Here is a 15844-nt window from a genome sequence, read left to right on the forward strand (position 1 = left end):
TGTGTGAGCATTGCCAGTTCAACTGTACAACTGTCTTCACTCCAAAAGTACTGCATTGGTTTTAAACATTTTCAAGTTTACCTCAGGCACAAAGTTTGCATATAATAGATGTCAATGCACATGACAGGACAAAAACTGCTGAGAGTTGTTCACTTGGCCAGCGACATCATGGGCATCAGTCTTCACTCCTTCTAGGGCATCTACTAGAGGTAGTGTCTTAAGAAAGCAAAGACCTCACCACCCAGGCCATGCCCTCTTTACTCTGTACCGCCAGGAAGGAGGTACAGGAGCCTGAGGACTAAGTGGCACAAGGTCAGCTTCTTCTCCTCTGCCATCAGATTTCTGAATGGAAAATAAACCACAGGCATTACCTCAGTTTCTCTTTTTTTTTGCTCCATTTATTTTGAAATGTAATTTATAGAAATATTTACACTGTATCTTTTCTTCTTCTTCTTTGGCTTGGCTTCACAGACAAAGATTTATGGAGGGGTAAATGTCCACGTCAGCTGCAGGCTCGTTTGTGGCTGAAAAGTCCGATGCGGGACAGGCAGACACGGTTGCAGGGGAAAATTGGTTGGTTGGGGTTGGGTGTTGGGTTTTTCCTCCTTTGCCTTTTGTCAGTGAGGTGGGCTCTGCGGTCTTCTTCAAAGGAGGTTGCTGCCCGCCGAACTGTCAGGCGCCAAGATGCACGGTTTGAGGCGATATCAGCCCATTGGCGGTGGTCAATGTGGCAGGCACCAAGAGATTTCTTTAGGCAGTCCTTGTACCTCTTCTTTGGTGCACCTCTGTCACTGTAATGCTGCCACAAAACAACAAATTTCGTGACAATAAATTCTGATTCTGAAATGCAAGGTTTTGACTTTCGATTTCAGAGGAAAGTTCAACAGATTACGAGGAATAGAATGAGAGGGCGAGAAAGATCAGAAATTCAGTGGTCAGGTTAGGTATTGGTACAGTGTGAACATTTAAGGATGAGCTCAACGGAGGATTAAAGAACAAGATAGATGAAGCTCGATTTGAGGATTCAGGCACTTGAGAGGGGAGGGTTAGCAGAGTAGAGGTGGGGTTAACTTTGAACTGAAGGACACCAGATAGATGGGGTTTGGTTTGAGAGTTAGGGGTCTACAGTATCTGACTTCAGAGGAAGGATTAAGGTATTAGAGGGATAGAATGCAACTGTTAGGCTGTTTTAAATCTCCGACTGTGGGAACTTGAAATCTGTTAATTGTTAATCCTTGTTACTTCCTCTCATATGTCATTGATTTTGAACTCCGCCAAGGCAGAGGGAGTAATTTAAGCAGATGGTTTCATTTAAACTTTCCTTAGATCTGATGGAGACTTTCAGCTGCTCATTACCTGCTGCGTTTCAGCTCCAAAGTGAAGGGGTTTGTGCAGAGGGCGCTAACCATTTTTCAGGTCTGCTCAGTTTCATTGCTTCCTCCCCCATGAATCAAACTCATCACACGTTTTACTATTAACAGACGTTACTGTGGTTCAGAGAAGGCATTCACTGACTGCTGAGAATATTTACTGCATCACTGAAGTTGAGTGGGAATTGTCAGACCTCAACATCATTGTGTAAAGGGTCCTGGTAATAGTATGAAGGCAAGACAGATGGTAAAATAATCATTGCTGGGTTGAAGGTTTACTTCCGTAAACCCTGAGGAGGATTTAAAACTCTTAACCTTAATACACTCTGATGTCATTGTGTGAAGCAGCTTCTGAACATCCCCCTCACACATCAGAGCTAGAACTTGGTGGCAACTGTCTTTAAGAATCTTGTGGCCTGGGCCTTGTCATCTGGTCTGAAGCCTTTGGTTTGGTGCTAGAGGCCTGAAGGCTGAGCTCAGCCCTGGGCCTCGAGCTTGAGACTGGGACACAAAGAGTTAACAGTTAAACAGACCAATGAATAGATCTGCGGGCTCCCTCCAACTTGGAGGAAGGGGTCTTGGAGCCTGTTGGGCAGATACTGTGGACAATATAGCCTGGCCACTGGTACAAAACCAGAGTTCAGAGACTGGGGCTTCGTGGCTGTGAGCTGGAAGCTTGCTATCATCCCACTGGAGCCTTCAGGACAGCTGAGGTTTTGGCCCAGAGGGCAGGAGAGGTAGCAGTAGGGGAAGGAGGAGGCACTTTGATAACAGGGAAGGGAGAGAGAAAGGAAAAGGAGGAAGGGAAGGAATGCAAGGGATAGAAGAGAGTGGGAAAATAGGTTTATATTTTGGTACCAGAGGAGAGGGAAAAGAGGGAGGAACCAGATACTCCTTCATTGTTCTATCCCTCCCTCCCTTACAACTGTCCACCACTCCACCATTGTTCACCTCTCCCCCTTTGCCCTCTTTCTCGCTTTGACCTGCCATATTTGGTGAGAGAGCTAACACAGAGTTAACAGTTAAACAGACCAATGAATAGAAAGCTCTTTTATGCATTGGTAATTATCCTTCCACCTTCCAAATACTGAATTGGAACCAGATCTCAATAAAAACAGAAAATGCTGGAAAATCTCAGCAGATTATGCTGCCTTAGAAGTAAAAGAAACAATTAATATTTCAAGTCAAAGAACCTTAATCAGTATTGGAACCCATTCAAGATGAAGGTTGGGTAGAAGCCCAGAGGATTTAGCTTTGACTGCTGTGTTTCAGTGACGAACTAGCTGTTTAAACCACAGTGACAAATCCCTGGTACAACACTAAGGAACCTGCACCTTCAAGCATTTCATCCTTAATGTTGCATTTCTTCCAGTATTGATCTTCATGCCTTCTATTTTGCACCTAATAAAATGGATGACTCTGGGTTTACTTTTTGATCTGTGCAGATCTTGCTGTGTGGAAATATGTTGATTGCTTTTCAGAAGTGTTTCATTAAGAACCTCTTGATATCATAAAAGATGCCATGATGTCTTCCTTTCAACAACTAATCTAGTCGTGGGAGTTGTGCATTCATAATGGGGACAGAAGTACACATATTATGTGGTATTGGAAGCACAAATTATTGAGGCTACATGATGAGGGCTTGGTGAACACACCCTGGATCTAGGATTTAGCTACTATGCGTTACACACACAGAGCTGGGATGCACCCACGATTGAACTTTGGGAACACAGTATAACATGGGGAAACTGAGATATTGCCAGATGCAACATGTGGGTTGGGGTACACACATCATAAATACACATACACTTTGGGGATTGAATGACACTCATTACAGGAAGCAAAGCAAATATGCTGTGGGAGCTAGGTTCACACTGTGCAGGTTGGGATACAGGATTTATACAGTAAAACTCCTGTTATCCGAATTCAAGCAACCAGCAAAAAAAATGCAGAAAATGGTGTGGCACAGTTGGCGTAGCAGTTAGCACCACGCCTTTACAGTGCCAGTGATTGGGACCGGTGTTCAAATCCTGTGCTGTCTATAAGGAGTTAGTATGTTTTCTCTGTGTCTGCATGGGGTTTCCTCAGGGGCTCCAGTTTCCGTCCACCATTTGAAATGTACTGGGGGTGTAGGTTAATTGGGCAACACAGATTTATGGGCCAAAATGGCCTATTACTGTGCTGTATGATTAAATTTTTAAAAATACATACGTTTAAAATTGGTGTGCCTTGCCATTAGTTTGCCAATTATGCAACACACAACCTCAAGTAATCGTAAAATACACTTATTCAGCATCTACCAATCCCCATAGATGCTGGATACCAGAGGTTTTACTGTATTATTGTTCTACACTGAGGTAGACACAATTGGATATTCACATAACAAGGGTTAGGAAACAGTCCCTATGGGGAATGAGCACTCCTTAGGGCTTGCACACATCGATGGGGATTGGATATAGGCACATCACCAGGACTGGGTGCCCACATTATTGGGCTCAGTTAGATGTAGTATGACACTGGGGACACACGGTACTACAGGGATCGATAGGGTGCACACATAATGACCTTGAGATAGATTCTTCCAGGCACTATGGTAAGGTAGACTTGGGCTATGTGCACAGTTACTCTGGCTAAGCGTACACTTTTTTTTAGTGCCAGGAAACTTGTGCAATAATTTTACTTTTCATTCACACAATGACCAAGTGGAGCAAAACACCCAGAGCTCTGAAAATCTGTATTCATGTAAACACAAGGATTGCATCATCTCCCTCAGTGGAAAAATCAGTCAGATGGACAGATAAATGTTTATTTAAACTGCAGCCAGAATTGAAGGAAAACAAGAGGGAGAGAGAATATGTGCAACTCTTCTGGTGAAAAGTCTGCTGTGGACAAGCAGCCAGCTCTCCCTGCAACAACTTCCCCCTCAGTGATGCAGGATCACAGCCTTTCCCAAGGTTCTGCTAAAACCACAGTCAGATCGGGAGACAGTGCTGGAATCATTCAACCCCCCTGCTGCACGGATTCCACAAGGAACGGAACAGTTCCTAGTCTAGATTTCCTGTCCAAAATCTTTCAGCCCTCTCCCCTCCAGCATCACACTGAAATGAATGACAATTCCCATCTGTTGAGACAGACTGGATCCGTGGCTGACAAGGCATGCAGCATTGGAGGTTCCTATTGGCATCTCTGTGGTACAGTGGCTGTTTCGTTTTCTCTCCTGTCCCTAATATGAGCAATCTCAAACCTGTGGAGTGACTGGATGACACAGACTGATCCAAATGGAAGACTAACTTTGACAGAAGGCCCCTCTCAAAGGAAGCATCACTAAGAAAACCGATCGAAAAGACAGATTGGATATGTGCCTCTGCAACAGGAAGGCAGATCATCCAGAGGTAGCAGTGTTAGTACCTGAGACCCTGGAGTAAGACAGAGAGTGTGGGTGGGTGAGGGGGGGGGGGGGTAGTAGGGTTAAGGTGGATGAGTGGGGAAGAGACAGATAGAGGAGTGGGAGAGGGGATTGGAATGTTAAGATGAAGCTGATGGGGAAAGGGTAATAAGGGGAGAGGAGGGTGGGGAGGGATGGGTGGGTTAGGGTAAGGGGTTGTAGGGAGTATAATTTACATAAAAAAGATCATGTATGTAGCTGTATTTTTTTTTCATTGAATGTTTTATCATGATGAATTAATAAAATTTTCAAACAAAAAAAGCCCCTCACTGACGTGACTCCTGGTATGTGGTCTCACCTACCAGGCTCAAAATTCCTGGGCTTGCGCACCTGCCTCCAAACACATGATTCCAAAGCTAAGAGAATGCTAACCTGTGTGAACGAGGGTGGGAGTGAACCAAGGTGAGAGCATCTGAATGAATCAGCATAGGACTGTGAGTTAGGGAGGGCCAGTGCAAGAGAGGCAGAGCTGACAGATGAAACAAGAAACTTTGAAGGTGCCATCTTTGGGAACTTGCAGAGGTGATGATTGAAAACAGACACTCCCCCTCAATCAGTCCTGACTTCTGTTCCCCATGCCAGCAAAAGATAATAGAGAACAGAGGAAGACCCCGAGTTAACTGATCTGGTCACTGCTTATCACAAGATTTGGAGCAGAATTCTTTGATTTAAATGGGATAATCCAGTGTTTGGAATGTTATGCCTCAGGCCTTTCTGCTGAGAACAAGATATGGGAGGCCCATTTACTATGACTGTCATACCGGCAGGTCAGATATAACTGGTATTGTGGAGTAGAATTCTGATCCATTGGCTTTGATCTGATTGGCTCAGTTCCAACACTGCTGAGGCTGGACATCTGGGAATGTTTTGAGCACAGTGAAAAGGGATTTGTTTTTTTGATGCTGTGGGCTTTGAGCCTTCTGTTACTGTAATTATAGCACGATGGCAGTGGAATTATATTACAGTGAATGGCTTTGGAGGTACGAATCAGCCCTGGTTCTCCCTGCTGAATGGGGGCAGAAATAAAACTTGAACTCTTCACTCCCCGACCCAATCTCTGATCCCAAACCCCAAGGTGAGCTCCTGACAGAAGGAGAAGGAAAGGAAATGCTGGATTCATTTTACTAATGATGGGGCAGGAGGGGACAGTGTGGGTGGTGGTGGGGTCTAGATCAGCAGTCAGAAGGTGTCAACTGGATATGGTAAGAGGAAAAGTGAGAATTGATTTTGGCTCTGTGAAAAGAGAGAGAGGGAAAGGGAAGAGACAGAGAGAGACAAAGACAGAGCTGGGGGAAAAGTGATGGGGAAGAAGGAGATGGGGTTTAATGGAAACTGTAGAAGTCGATGTTAATGCTATCTGGTTGGAGGGTGTCCAGCTGGAAGATAAGGTGTTGTTCCTTCATTTTGTGGGTGGTCTCAGTCTGGCAGTGCACGAGACCACGGACAGATATGTCAGCAAGGGAATGGGACAGGGAATTGAAATCGGTGGCCACTGGGAGATGCATACTATTAAGATGGACAGAGCCAAGGTGCTCAACAAAGCAATCTCCCAGTCTGCATTCAGTCTCTCCGATGTAGTGGAACTTGTTCCTAGTGAGGCTGGCTGAATGTTTTATGAAAGAAACCAATGTAGTTAGAGGCAGTAACAAAGAAACCCCAATGGATGTTGTTAATGTGAACTTACGCTCTGTAATTGATAAAGTTCTACCTCGGTTACAACAGAAAAGAGGAAACCTAGAATTGGAGGTGGCTTATCATCCTATGCAGGGAAATGGGGGGGGAGGTAGAAGAGTGATTGGGGTGTAGAAGGGTAGGGATAACAGGAAGGAGGGTAGGGGAACAGAGGAAAAGGCAAGGGGGGTAGAGAGAGATGGGCAAGGAGAAGGCAGAGAGGAGAAAATAGAGGGATGGAGTGGGAATGAAGAAATATTGGAAAAGTTAAGAGGGAAAATGTGAGGAAGTACTGATGGCAACAAAAGTCAGTGTTTGAAATGGATTGGAGGGAGGTAAGAATCTGGAAAATGGACATAAACTGTGAAATACATGTGAAACTGTGAAATCATGTAATTTACATGATATACTTCAATATTTGCCTGCCATAAGGCAAACAAGACTCGCCCTGAGCATTTCCTGGCCCCCCCAACAATAAGAGAAAGAGAAGCAAAGGAGACGCTGAATGTCCATGGATTCACCTCCAGCGCTCCTGCAGCCACACAGACTCCAGTTCAAACCATCAGCCACCCAAGCCCAAGGTCCAAACTTTTGATGCAATCAGGAAGCCTTCGGCACCTGAAGCATTTCAAGAGCCTTTCCTGCCTTCATCACTGTGTTGAATCCTGGTTCCAGTACCTGGTGCCTTCAAACCAGTTTCTAGCAGCCTGCAGCCTGTTTCCTGTGTCCTTCCACTGCGTCACCAACAGCCTACAGCCTTTCTGTGCCCTTCAGTTGCTAAGACCCTCGTTGGTCCACTGGCATGGTTAGTCCTGTAGGGCCATTTTCTAACCTTCTACTTCTTAACAAGGGGTGTTCTCCCAGTTTCTGGTGCCTTGTTGCCCACTGCACCCCCAGAATCTGTAACCCCAGCATAGGCACCACCATTTTGTGCACAGACCTCCAGGGTTGCAGGTTTTCAAAAATACACTATCAGCTCCTCTAACAGGCCATTTAAAGCCTGTACGGAGACATTGGGACCGGGCAGTAGGACCCTACAGCGCAGCGCTCTCTCTCTGCTCCCTGCTCTACTGGGTTTGCACCAAAAGTAGCACTTCCATTTCAACAGCTCCAGCAGGGCCATCCTTTTATTTGATCATCTGCAGCTTCAGGCCACCATTAAATACATCTTCCTCTCGCTGTCCTTCCAGGATTTCAAGGATCCTATCTTTCCATGGTACAATTCTGTGCCATTACACAACAAACAATATTTTCACTTTCCCCTCCTCCCTTCCATTTATGCAGAGGTCCAAATATTTTCTCACTCAATCTGTGATGGTTTCAACTTTCATTTGCATAAATGCATACAAGGGAACTATTTTTGTGGGACCCTCAGCAGATCTGGTCCAGTTTCTAAACTATTCACTTTCATTGCATACAACTGTGTTCTGTTTCCTATTCCACAGGCAATCCCCATTTTTACAGATATTCAAAGCTGATTTTGTCCTTAAATTGAAAAGTGTGCACAATGACTGCAAGGTAACCATATCTCCATTTGTAATGAATGGTGTGAAAAATCACAAAAGACTGATAGGAAAGCACAATTACTAAAAGGAAGGAGAGAGGGACATACAGAGAGCGAGAGAGAGCGAGGGAGAGTGAGGGAGAGAAAAAAATGAATATATGTATATATGAATGTTCAGTAGGTGGATATATATGAATTTAATGTGATGTGAGCTTGTTCACATACAAGAGTGTCCATGAGTTGATGTTCATAGCCTGTATTGTGATGTTCAGTGTGAACTGGTAAAACAGTACTTGATCTGTAGAGTGGGCACATTGTACCTTTCTGGAATCACCATCGAGTTCAACAATTTTAGACATTAATCCTGCATCTTCTACTTTCACTTCCTCTAAACAGGATTACATTTAATTTTGCCTATTAGAATCCCAATCTATTCATCAATTCTAATGCAAGTCATTTCCCAGAAGAGATGAATGAGCATTTTTAAACAGATGCCAACTTACCTGCTTCTTAAGTACTGGATCACCACACTTGGCTTTCTCCTCTCCCACCCAGTTCTAATAAGATGCTATAAAACACTCCTAATACAAAATACAAGATTTTATTTTCCCCATAGATAACATTCCATGCTGTCAATAAAGCTAACATACAAAATTTACATTTCAGTCTCAGAATGTCACATGTGATTTTGAAAACATTGCTTTATTTTATCGACTAACCCCATTTATCTCTGGGATGTGCTAAAGAATGACACCATGGTGGTGATAAAGACTGAACCAGGTGGGAATGGGGTGGAGACATCAGATGGGCAGTTACATTCTGAACACCCTGCTTCTAGGCCTGTGAGACCCAGTAAAAACTTCACGAACACCTACCCCCAGTAATCATCCACGCAGTTCACTGGCTCAGCTCAATCACCCAGACTCTGCTACTGAGTGGAACACTTTCACTGTCAAGACATTTCCTGCCCAGTTGTGAACTAGGCTGCTCTCAACTCCCACGTGTCTGAATCAAGCACCAACTCCTTGGAAGCACAGCTTCTCACTGCATTACACAGGCAGCTGCCAACTTGTGGATGTATTCCTCCAAGAACACAATGGATTTCAAGAGCCTGACCAAATAATTTGCCGTCAATGCACATGCTCGTGACAGGAGCCGTGACTTTGCTGTTACTCCAATTGCGCTGTCAAGACCAAAGGATGATGCATCTATCTACTTGTTTTTTAATTATAGAAGTTGACTGATTTTTCTGGAACTAATAAAAACAGAGCAAACCAGTTCAAACCTAACCAAAACAAAAGAGCAAAACATTTACACTCCCAGGTTCAACCAAGTATGAATGTCAGAGGTTCAATGGGAATGGGAGATCTGCTCCTGCTTCGATTTTTGATGTTCTTATGGATTCTGTTTTCAGCTTTTATCTCAGAACCAGTGGTGACTTTAAACTAGATTTGGCTGGGAATAGAGTGTAAAGTCTGAAGGATCTGTTGAGATGAATAGTCTTTGACCCAAAATATTAAACAATGTTTCTCTTCATGCACACATAGCCTACATTTTCTGTTTTTATTTTAGACTTCCAGCATCTGTAGTTGTTTTGATTTTCTCTTACGATTAAGTCAATGTTGAGATTGAGTTGAAAAATCAGTGATGAGCTGCAGTTTCACTAAATGCCTGCTGATCCATAAGGCAGACCTGAAGGGACTGAGCAGGGTGGATGTTGGTTGGACCTTTATTTGGATGAGGAGTCAAGAACTTGGCCCACAGAATTAAATTAAGGCGATGTCCAGGAATCTCTGCAGTTCTCTACTTCAAGAGGCTGAGCGTCTGTTGAGAATATTCATGACAGACAATAACACATTTTGGAGAACTTCTTATCACGCCTTTTCACCAAAATCAGAGGTCTTTCCACTGCCAAAGTGAAACTCCAATAATCTAAATGTTCAGAAAACCAGTGGTTTGGTATCTGGCTCACTCATTAATCTGGGACATGAGCAGGGGATCAAGCAGAGTGTGGGTCAGTGAAAGCGTAGGAGTTGGGATCACCATGGATGAGGAGCATGGGTCAGTTTGCAGTTCCAATCAGGGGACAGTGCTTCTTGCAAATTGGAACATTTCATATCCTGCAGTAAATGATGATACCCAGAATCTGGGAAAACTGCTGGTCTGCCATCACTCCAGTTCAAGAGTGCCAGCACGATGCAAAGCTTGACTTTGACAAGGTAGCAAATCATGAATGTGCTTGGGCTGAAGGGCCAGGCCACTGTGGGGCTGGACCATTGGGATAGCAAGGGGAAGATAACAGCTGAGGGTTGGATTGTAATGTTAGAGTGGATCTTGTACATATTAATTGATCTGCTCCTTCTTCTCAGTATTCACATTTCCTTTTTAGAACATTTCTGAGATCTAGATACTGATACATCAGCTATCGATACAATGTCACTTTTATTAATTCAAGGGGTGTGGACTTTACAGGCTGAGTCAGCATTTAATCACCTTGCCCCAATTGTCCTTGAGGAGAGCTGCCTTCTAGCACCACTGCAGTCCACAGGATGCGGTACATCCTCAATGATGTTAGAGAGGTTTTGAGCCAATGTCGTTGAAGGAATGGCAATATATTTCCAAGCCAGGATGGTATGTAGCTATCTCCAGGTGCTGCTGTTCCCCTTTTGCTACCTTTGCCCCTCCAGCTGGCAACGTTCCCGAGTTTGGAAGGTGCTGTTCAATGAGTCTCGGTGAGTTGCAGAGCATCCTGTAGATGGTACCGACTGTTGCTACCATACCCGGTTGGTACAGTGAGTGATTGGCTGCGAATGGGGTACTGATCAGATGGCCTGCTATGTCCACCACGAGTTGAAGGTGCATTTATTCAGACAAGTGGGGTGTTCAGTGTTGCTCCTGACCTCAGCCTTGAGGATGGTGGACAGGCTTTGGGAAGTTACTCATTGCAAGGTTCTGAGCCTCTGACCTGCTCCTGTAGTGCCATCATGTATATCCCTGTTCCTCTTCAGTATCTGGTCAAGGTGAACTTTCAGGATGTTTGTAGTGGGGGAATGAATGATAATAATCCCATTGAATGTCAAGGGGTGAAAATTGGATTTTCTTTCATTGGCCATCATTATTGCATTTGTGTGTTGTAAATGTTACTCATCACTTATCAGCCCAGGCACGGATAGTGTTCAGGTCTCGCTGCATTTGTTTGGAGACCTGCTTCTTTATCTGAGGAATTACTAATGGGGATGAGCTTTGTGAAATCATCAGCAAAGACGCTCTTGGGCATCGTGACTGAAGGAAAGTAATGAATAAAACAGTTGGAGATGGTTGGGCCAAAGACAGCCCACATGAAGAGCTCCTGCTGAAATGTCCTGAGATTGAGATGATTGGCCTCAAATCCCCACAGCCGGCTTCCTTTGTGCACAGAATGATTCCAAACAGAAAGACAATTCTCAGTGACTCCAGTTTAGGCAGGACTTGATGCCACGCTCTGTTGAATGCTGCCTTAATGTTGAGGGCAGTCGCTCTCCCTCTTCACCTCTGGAGCTTAGCTCTTCCGTCCATGTTGAGACCAGTGAGGTAAGGAGCTGAGCGCCTTTGCTGGGAGTGGTGCTTGATTGGACTGCGGATGATTCCTTCCATCACTTTGTGATGTTTGGGGGAATGGGCTCATGTGGCAGTAATTGGCCGGGTTGGATTAATCCTGCTTCTTGTGAACAGGACACATTCTTCACCATGATTAGCTGAACAATATTACAGTGCCAACTATCTGGGTTCAAGAGTTTGTACATTCTCCCACTGTCTGAGTGGATTTCTTTCAGGTGCTCTGGTTCCCTCCCACCCTTCAAAATCATACAGTGGTTATAGGTTAATTAGGGTATTTGGTTGGCACAAACTCATGGGCCCAGGAGGGCATGCAGCATGTCTAAATTCAAATTTTAAAAAAATTAAATTTGAATTTAATGTTAAAATTGTGGGCAGATCCCAGTGTCTTAGCAGGCCCTTAATCTGAAAATATACATAATTATTGATCCCCTTACCAGAAAGTGCGAGAGAAGATAAGGTGAGACGCCCTTACCCCAACCCCTTACCTGGAGTGGTAACAGAAAAACTAACCCCTCCCTGACACAGATCATCCAGGAGGCCTACCCAATCATTCTGCCCAGGATAATATGGAAGAAAAAAAAACCTTCAGGCTATGTAACTGATTCTGACACAGGATGAAAATGGTGGAAGTCCTCATCTTCCTCGTCGGAATCCTGGAGAGAAAAATAAAAGCAAATCAAACATCTGGGAGCATCTAGGAATGGAGCCCAGACCCAGAGCAGGCACGAAGGTTGCAGATCTGGAATCTGGAGCAGATAAAGATTTGCTGGAGGAACTCAGCAGGTTGACAGCATTTTATGGGTAGAATGGACCATCAACATTTCTGGTCTGGACCCTTCATCAGGACTAAGAATGGATGAAATTACATATCCCCTTTCCTAGTGTTTTCTCCCTCAATCTGCGCCTTTGCCTCTCACACCTTCTGTCCTTTAGTCAATTGCATCTGGGCCCCTCCAGATTCTTTCCCACTGTATAGTTGTCATTTCACCTACTCTAACTTAGTCTTGGTAACAGACAGAGAATTGAAACCCACGAATGCTGTCTGACCTACTCTGTCTCTTAGCCCTGCAGTGCATTGGTGGGCCATATGGTGGCAGAGTGACACAGCAAGGAGTGGTGCCACATGTCTGGGTAGAGATTGAACACCCTCCCTGTGACCAGTTGGGTTTTCCCATCCCCAAGCTCTCTGAAGTCCCCCCATGTCCTAAAGGTAAACTGGCTGTTGGGTTAATTGGCAATCGAAAATTGCCCCTGGTGTAGATGGGTGCTATGAACATCAGAGAAGGGTAGAGTAATGGGGTTGATGAGGTTGCTCTCAACATATCATAAACGCATTCGGCAAAGGGCCTCTTTCTACGTCATGAGAAATCAAGTGAAGTTCTGTGACTTTGATCCTGTTACACATTCTCTTCACCAACATTCTTGTAACTACTGTTTCAAAACTAAAACATTTTTTTCAATGCACTGGGCTTCTCAATGTTCATACACTGACTGACTGACACAGGACGTGTCCCACTGCAACTGCAGAAATGGAGGGTCCCAGTTTTGCCCAGACCATGTTTGTGTGGAGGACAAAGAAGCCAAACTTGTCTGTGGCTCTTCCCCTCCTTGTAACTTCTGATGTGATGAATTTGGGCACCTCATAATCCACTGCATCTTCCGCTGCCTTGGAAAGTCCGCAAACATAATGAAGGTCCCATCACACCCTGGACTCAATTTCTTCTTCCACTAGGGAGAAAGTGCACCAAAAGGCTTATAGGCAGTTTATTTCCAACAGCCATCAGACTCCTGAATGAACCCCACAACAGTACAACCACAGAGAACGTGCCTGGTACTAAATGATCTTTTTTTTCCTCATTACAATTTTAATCATGTTCTCATTGTTCTACTTTATATGGGTGTATGTACAATATTTTAGAGTTAACCCATTAGACTACTTGCAGAAGAATCCTTCTCAGTTTACAAAGGATGATGCATCTAATGACCTGGAACCTCCTCGTGTTGAACGTAAGGATCCATTCGCCTCCTTGCTGTCATCACCATGATCCTTCAAAGTTGAATTTCTGCCAAGCAACATCTAAAGTTCAAACCTTGCCCATTTTGCCATCTCCCTACACTTCATCCTCCCACCTCCCGTGATTTTTGAATCCAGTTTCCAGCCCCTTCTTGCATCCCCTCCATCTCCCCTAGCCACTCCCTCACTTCTCCCCCACCCTGACCATCGAGCTCCACACAATCCCCGCATCCAATGCTGAGCGAAGGGTTGGTATCTGGAAAACCCATGCTGGAACTCACCTGCAAACAAGTAGCACATCGCATGCACAAGCTGTTCCACAACCCATCTTCAGAACCATCCATATCTCTGTGGAGGAAGAGACCTACAGTTATTGTTTGTAACATGGCAGCAGGTGCAAAATTTGTTTCCTCAAAAGAAAAACCCCTGTTATCTAAAATGCGAGCAACCAACAGCCTCAACTAACCGGCAAAAAGAAAGTCGCTGGAAAAAAAAGGTAAAAAATACAAAAGATTAAAATTGGCGCGCATCACCATTAATTTACCAATTACACAACTTGCAATCTCAAGCAACCAGAAAATTTACTTATCTGGCATAAACCAAACCCTATAGCTGCTGGATACCAGGGGTTTTACTGTAAATGCAAAATTTAAGCAAAAACTAAATTAATTCCAAGGGCTCCATCAAAGGGATTTTGGGAGGATGAGGAGAGGATGTCTGGAGGTCTCTGGAATGAAGACGGGAATAAAGGGTTCTTTGGGGAGGGAAAGGTTGTCAGGAGGGAGGAATGAGAATTTTTCAGGAGGATTTGCTGTCATAGCCCAAGGAGCTAAGATCTTCTCAGATTAATGGTGGGGTTCTAGCACTTTGGGGATCTCTGCGAGAAGTATTCAACAAAGGAAGTGGGGAGATGAGGAGAGTATTTTTGACGGTGAAGCATTGGGATCTGGTTGCTTGGCATGAAAGCTGGCACCAGATTCAGAAGAGATTTGAATGGATGCAAAGAAGAGGATAGCAAATAATGAGGAAAAAAATCAGCAGATGGGATGAATTTGTCTCCTTTTAGAGAATTAGACCAGCTATAATGGGCCAAATAGCCTCTTTCAGTGGTCTATCATTCTATGAACCATTAGATTATCCATCCTAATGATGAATTTGTGAATCGCCCACTGCCCTCTTGTGGGATCTTGCTCCGTCTTCATAGCTGCTGTGTGTGAACTGGTTGGTTAAATTAACTGATAAATCGGGCTGTTTTAAGGGAAGGCGACTGATTTGCTCAATAATCCCTTGCCAGCTCTTAGCCTACCCTTCCAACACCTCGATCGGTGACTTTGCGGCTCTGGATCTGCAGAAGTCAAATCTCTTGCCCGTCCACACCAGAAGCACGATGACCACCAGCAAAGTTGGCACAACCACCAGCAGCATCAACATGACGACTACACTCAGGCGAAAAGGGAGTACTGTACAGAGAAAAGAACCAAGGCCAGTTAACTGCAGCTTACAGCACAGAAGCAGGCCATTCAGCCCACACAGGAAATGCACTCTTTCCGTCAACCAAATTGCTGATTTTTAAACTCCCTTTTCTCTCATGCACTCTTTGCAATGTGAAGTCATCTAACCTACTTTGCTCAAATATCTCCTATATGAGCATGCCCAATAAAGTTTTTTTTCCTGCTTCTCAGCTTCACTTACAGCCCCTGATTTTGGATTAATTTGAAAACACAATGCTGGATAAACTCAGCAGGTCAAACAGTGTACTTGATAGAGCAAAAATAAAGATACATAACCTGCTTACATTTTGTTCGTACCTTGATGAAGGGCTCAAGTCCAAAACATTGGTTATATATCTTTATCTTTGCTCTATAAAGAACACTGTTTGACCTGCTGAGTTTCTCCAGCATTGTGCTTTCACTTCAACCACAGTGTCGGCAGACATCAGTGTTTCACTTTTGGATTAATTTAATTAATTTATGTTACACGATTTTTCAGGAAGAAGGCAGGGGGATGAAAGATATGAGGGTCAGGGATTGGCGGGCAGAGGTGAAGTGGCGTATCACTGCCCCAGGTTCCTGTTGGCCAGCTCCTGGAGCAGACTCCCTCGTATCCCTTCCTTCGTAAACACTCCCTATGTGTCAAAACGCCACAAAGACTTTTGCTTCTGGAGAACCAAGGACTCGATAGGAGGCAAATGGCAAAAGTGGGGTAAAGTTGGGAGAAGCCTCCATTCTCTGATGAGAAGCAGT

The 15844-nt window shown here is 44.4% G+C and overlaps 1 protein-coding gene across 4 annotated transcripts in view; it reads right to left on the reverse strand.

Moving 5' to 3' along the window:
- Positions 1-375: 375 nt before the first annotated feature.
- The window catches only part of LOC138741085 (myelin protein zero-like protein 3), a 30175-nt gene continuing 14706 nt past the window's right edge, over positions 376-15844 (reverse strand). Inside the window, exons 4-7 of one of the 4 annotated variants that reach the window (XM_069894612.1) lie at positions 14908-15061; positions 13883-13949; positions 12171-12240; positions 712-799 (exon numbers count right to left, since the gene is read on the reverse strand). In XM_069894612.1, the coding sequence (XP_069750713.1) occupies positions 12178-12240; positions 13883-13949; positions 14908-15061 (284 nt within the window). In that variant the 3' untranslated portion in view covers positions 712-799; positions 12171-12177. The other 3 variants (XM_069894610.1, XM_069894611.1, XM_069894609.1) reach the window with 3 other exon arrangements.

This window comes from Narcine bancroftii, chromosome 8, assembly GCF_036971445.1.
Source record: "Narcine bancroftii isolate sNarBan1 chromosome 8, sNarBan1.hap1, whole genome shotgun sequence".
NCBI lineage: Eukaryota > Metazoa > Chordata > Chondrichthyes > Torpediniformes > Narcinidae > Narcine > Narcine bancroftii.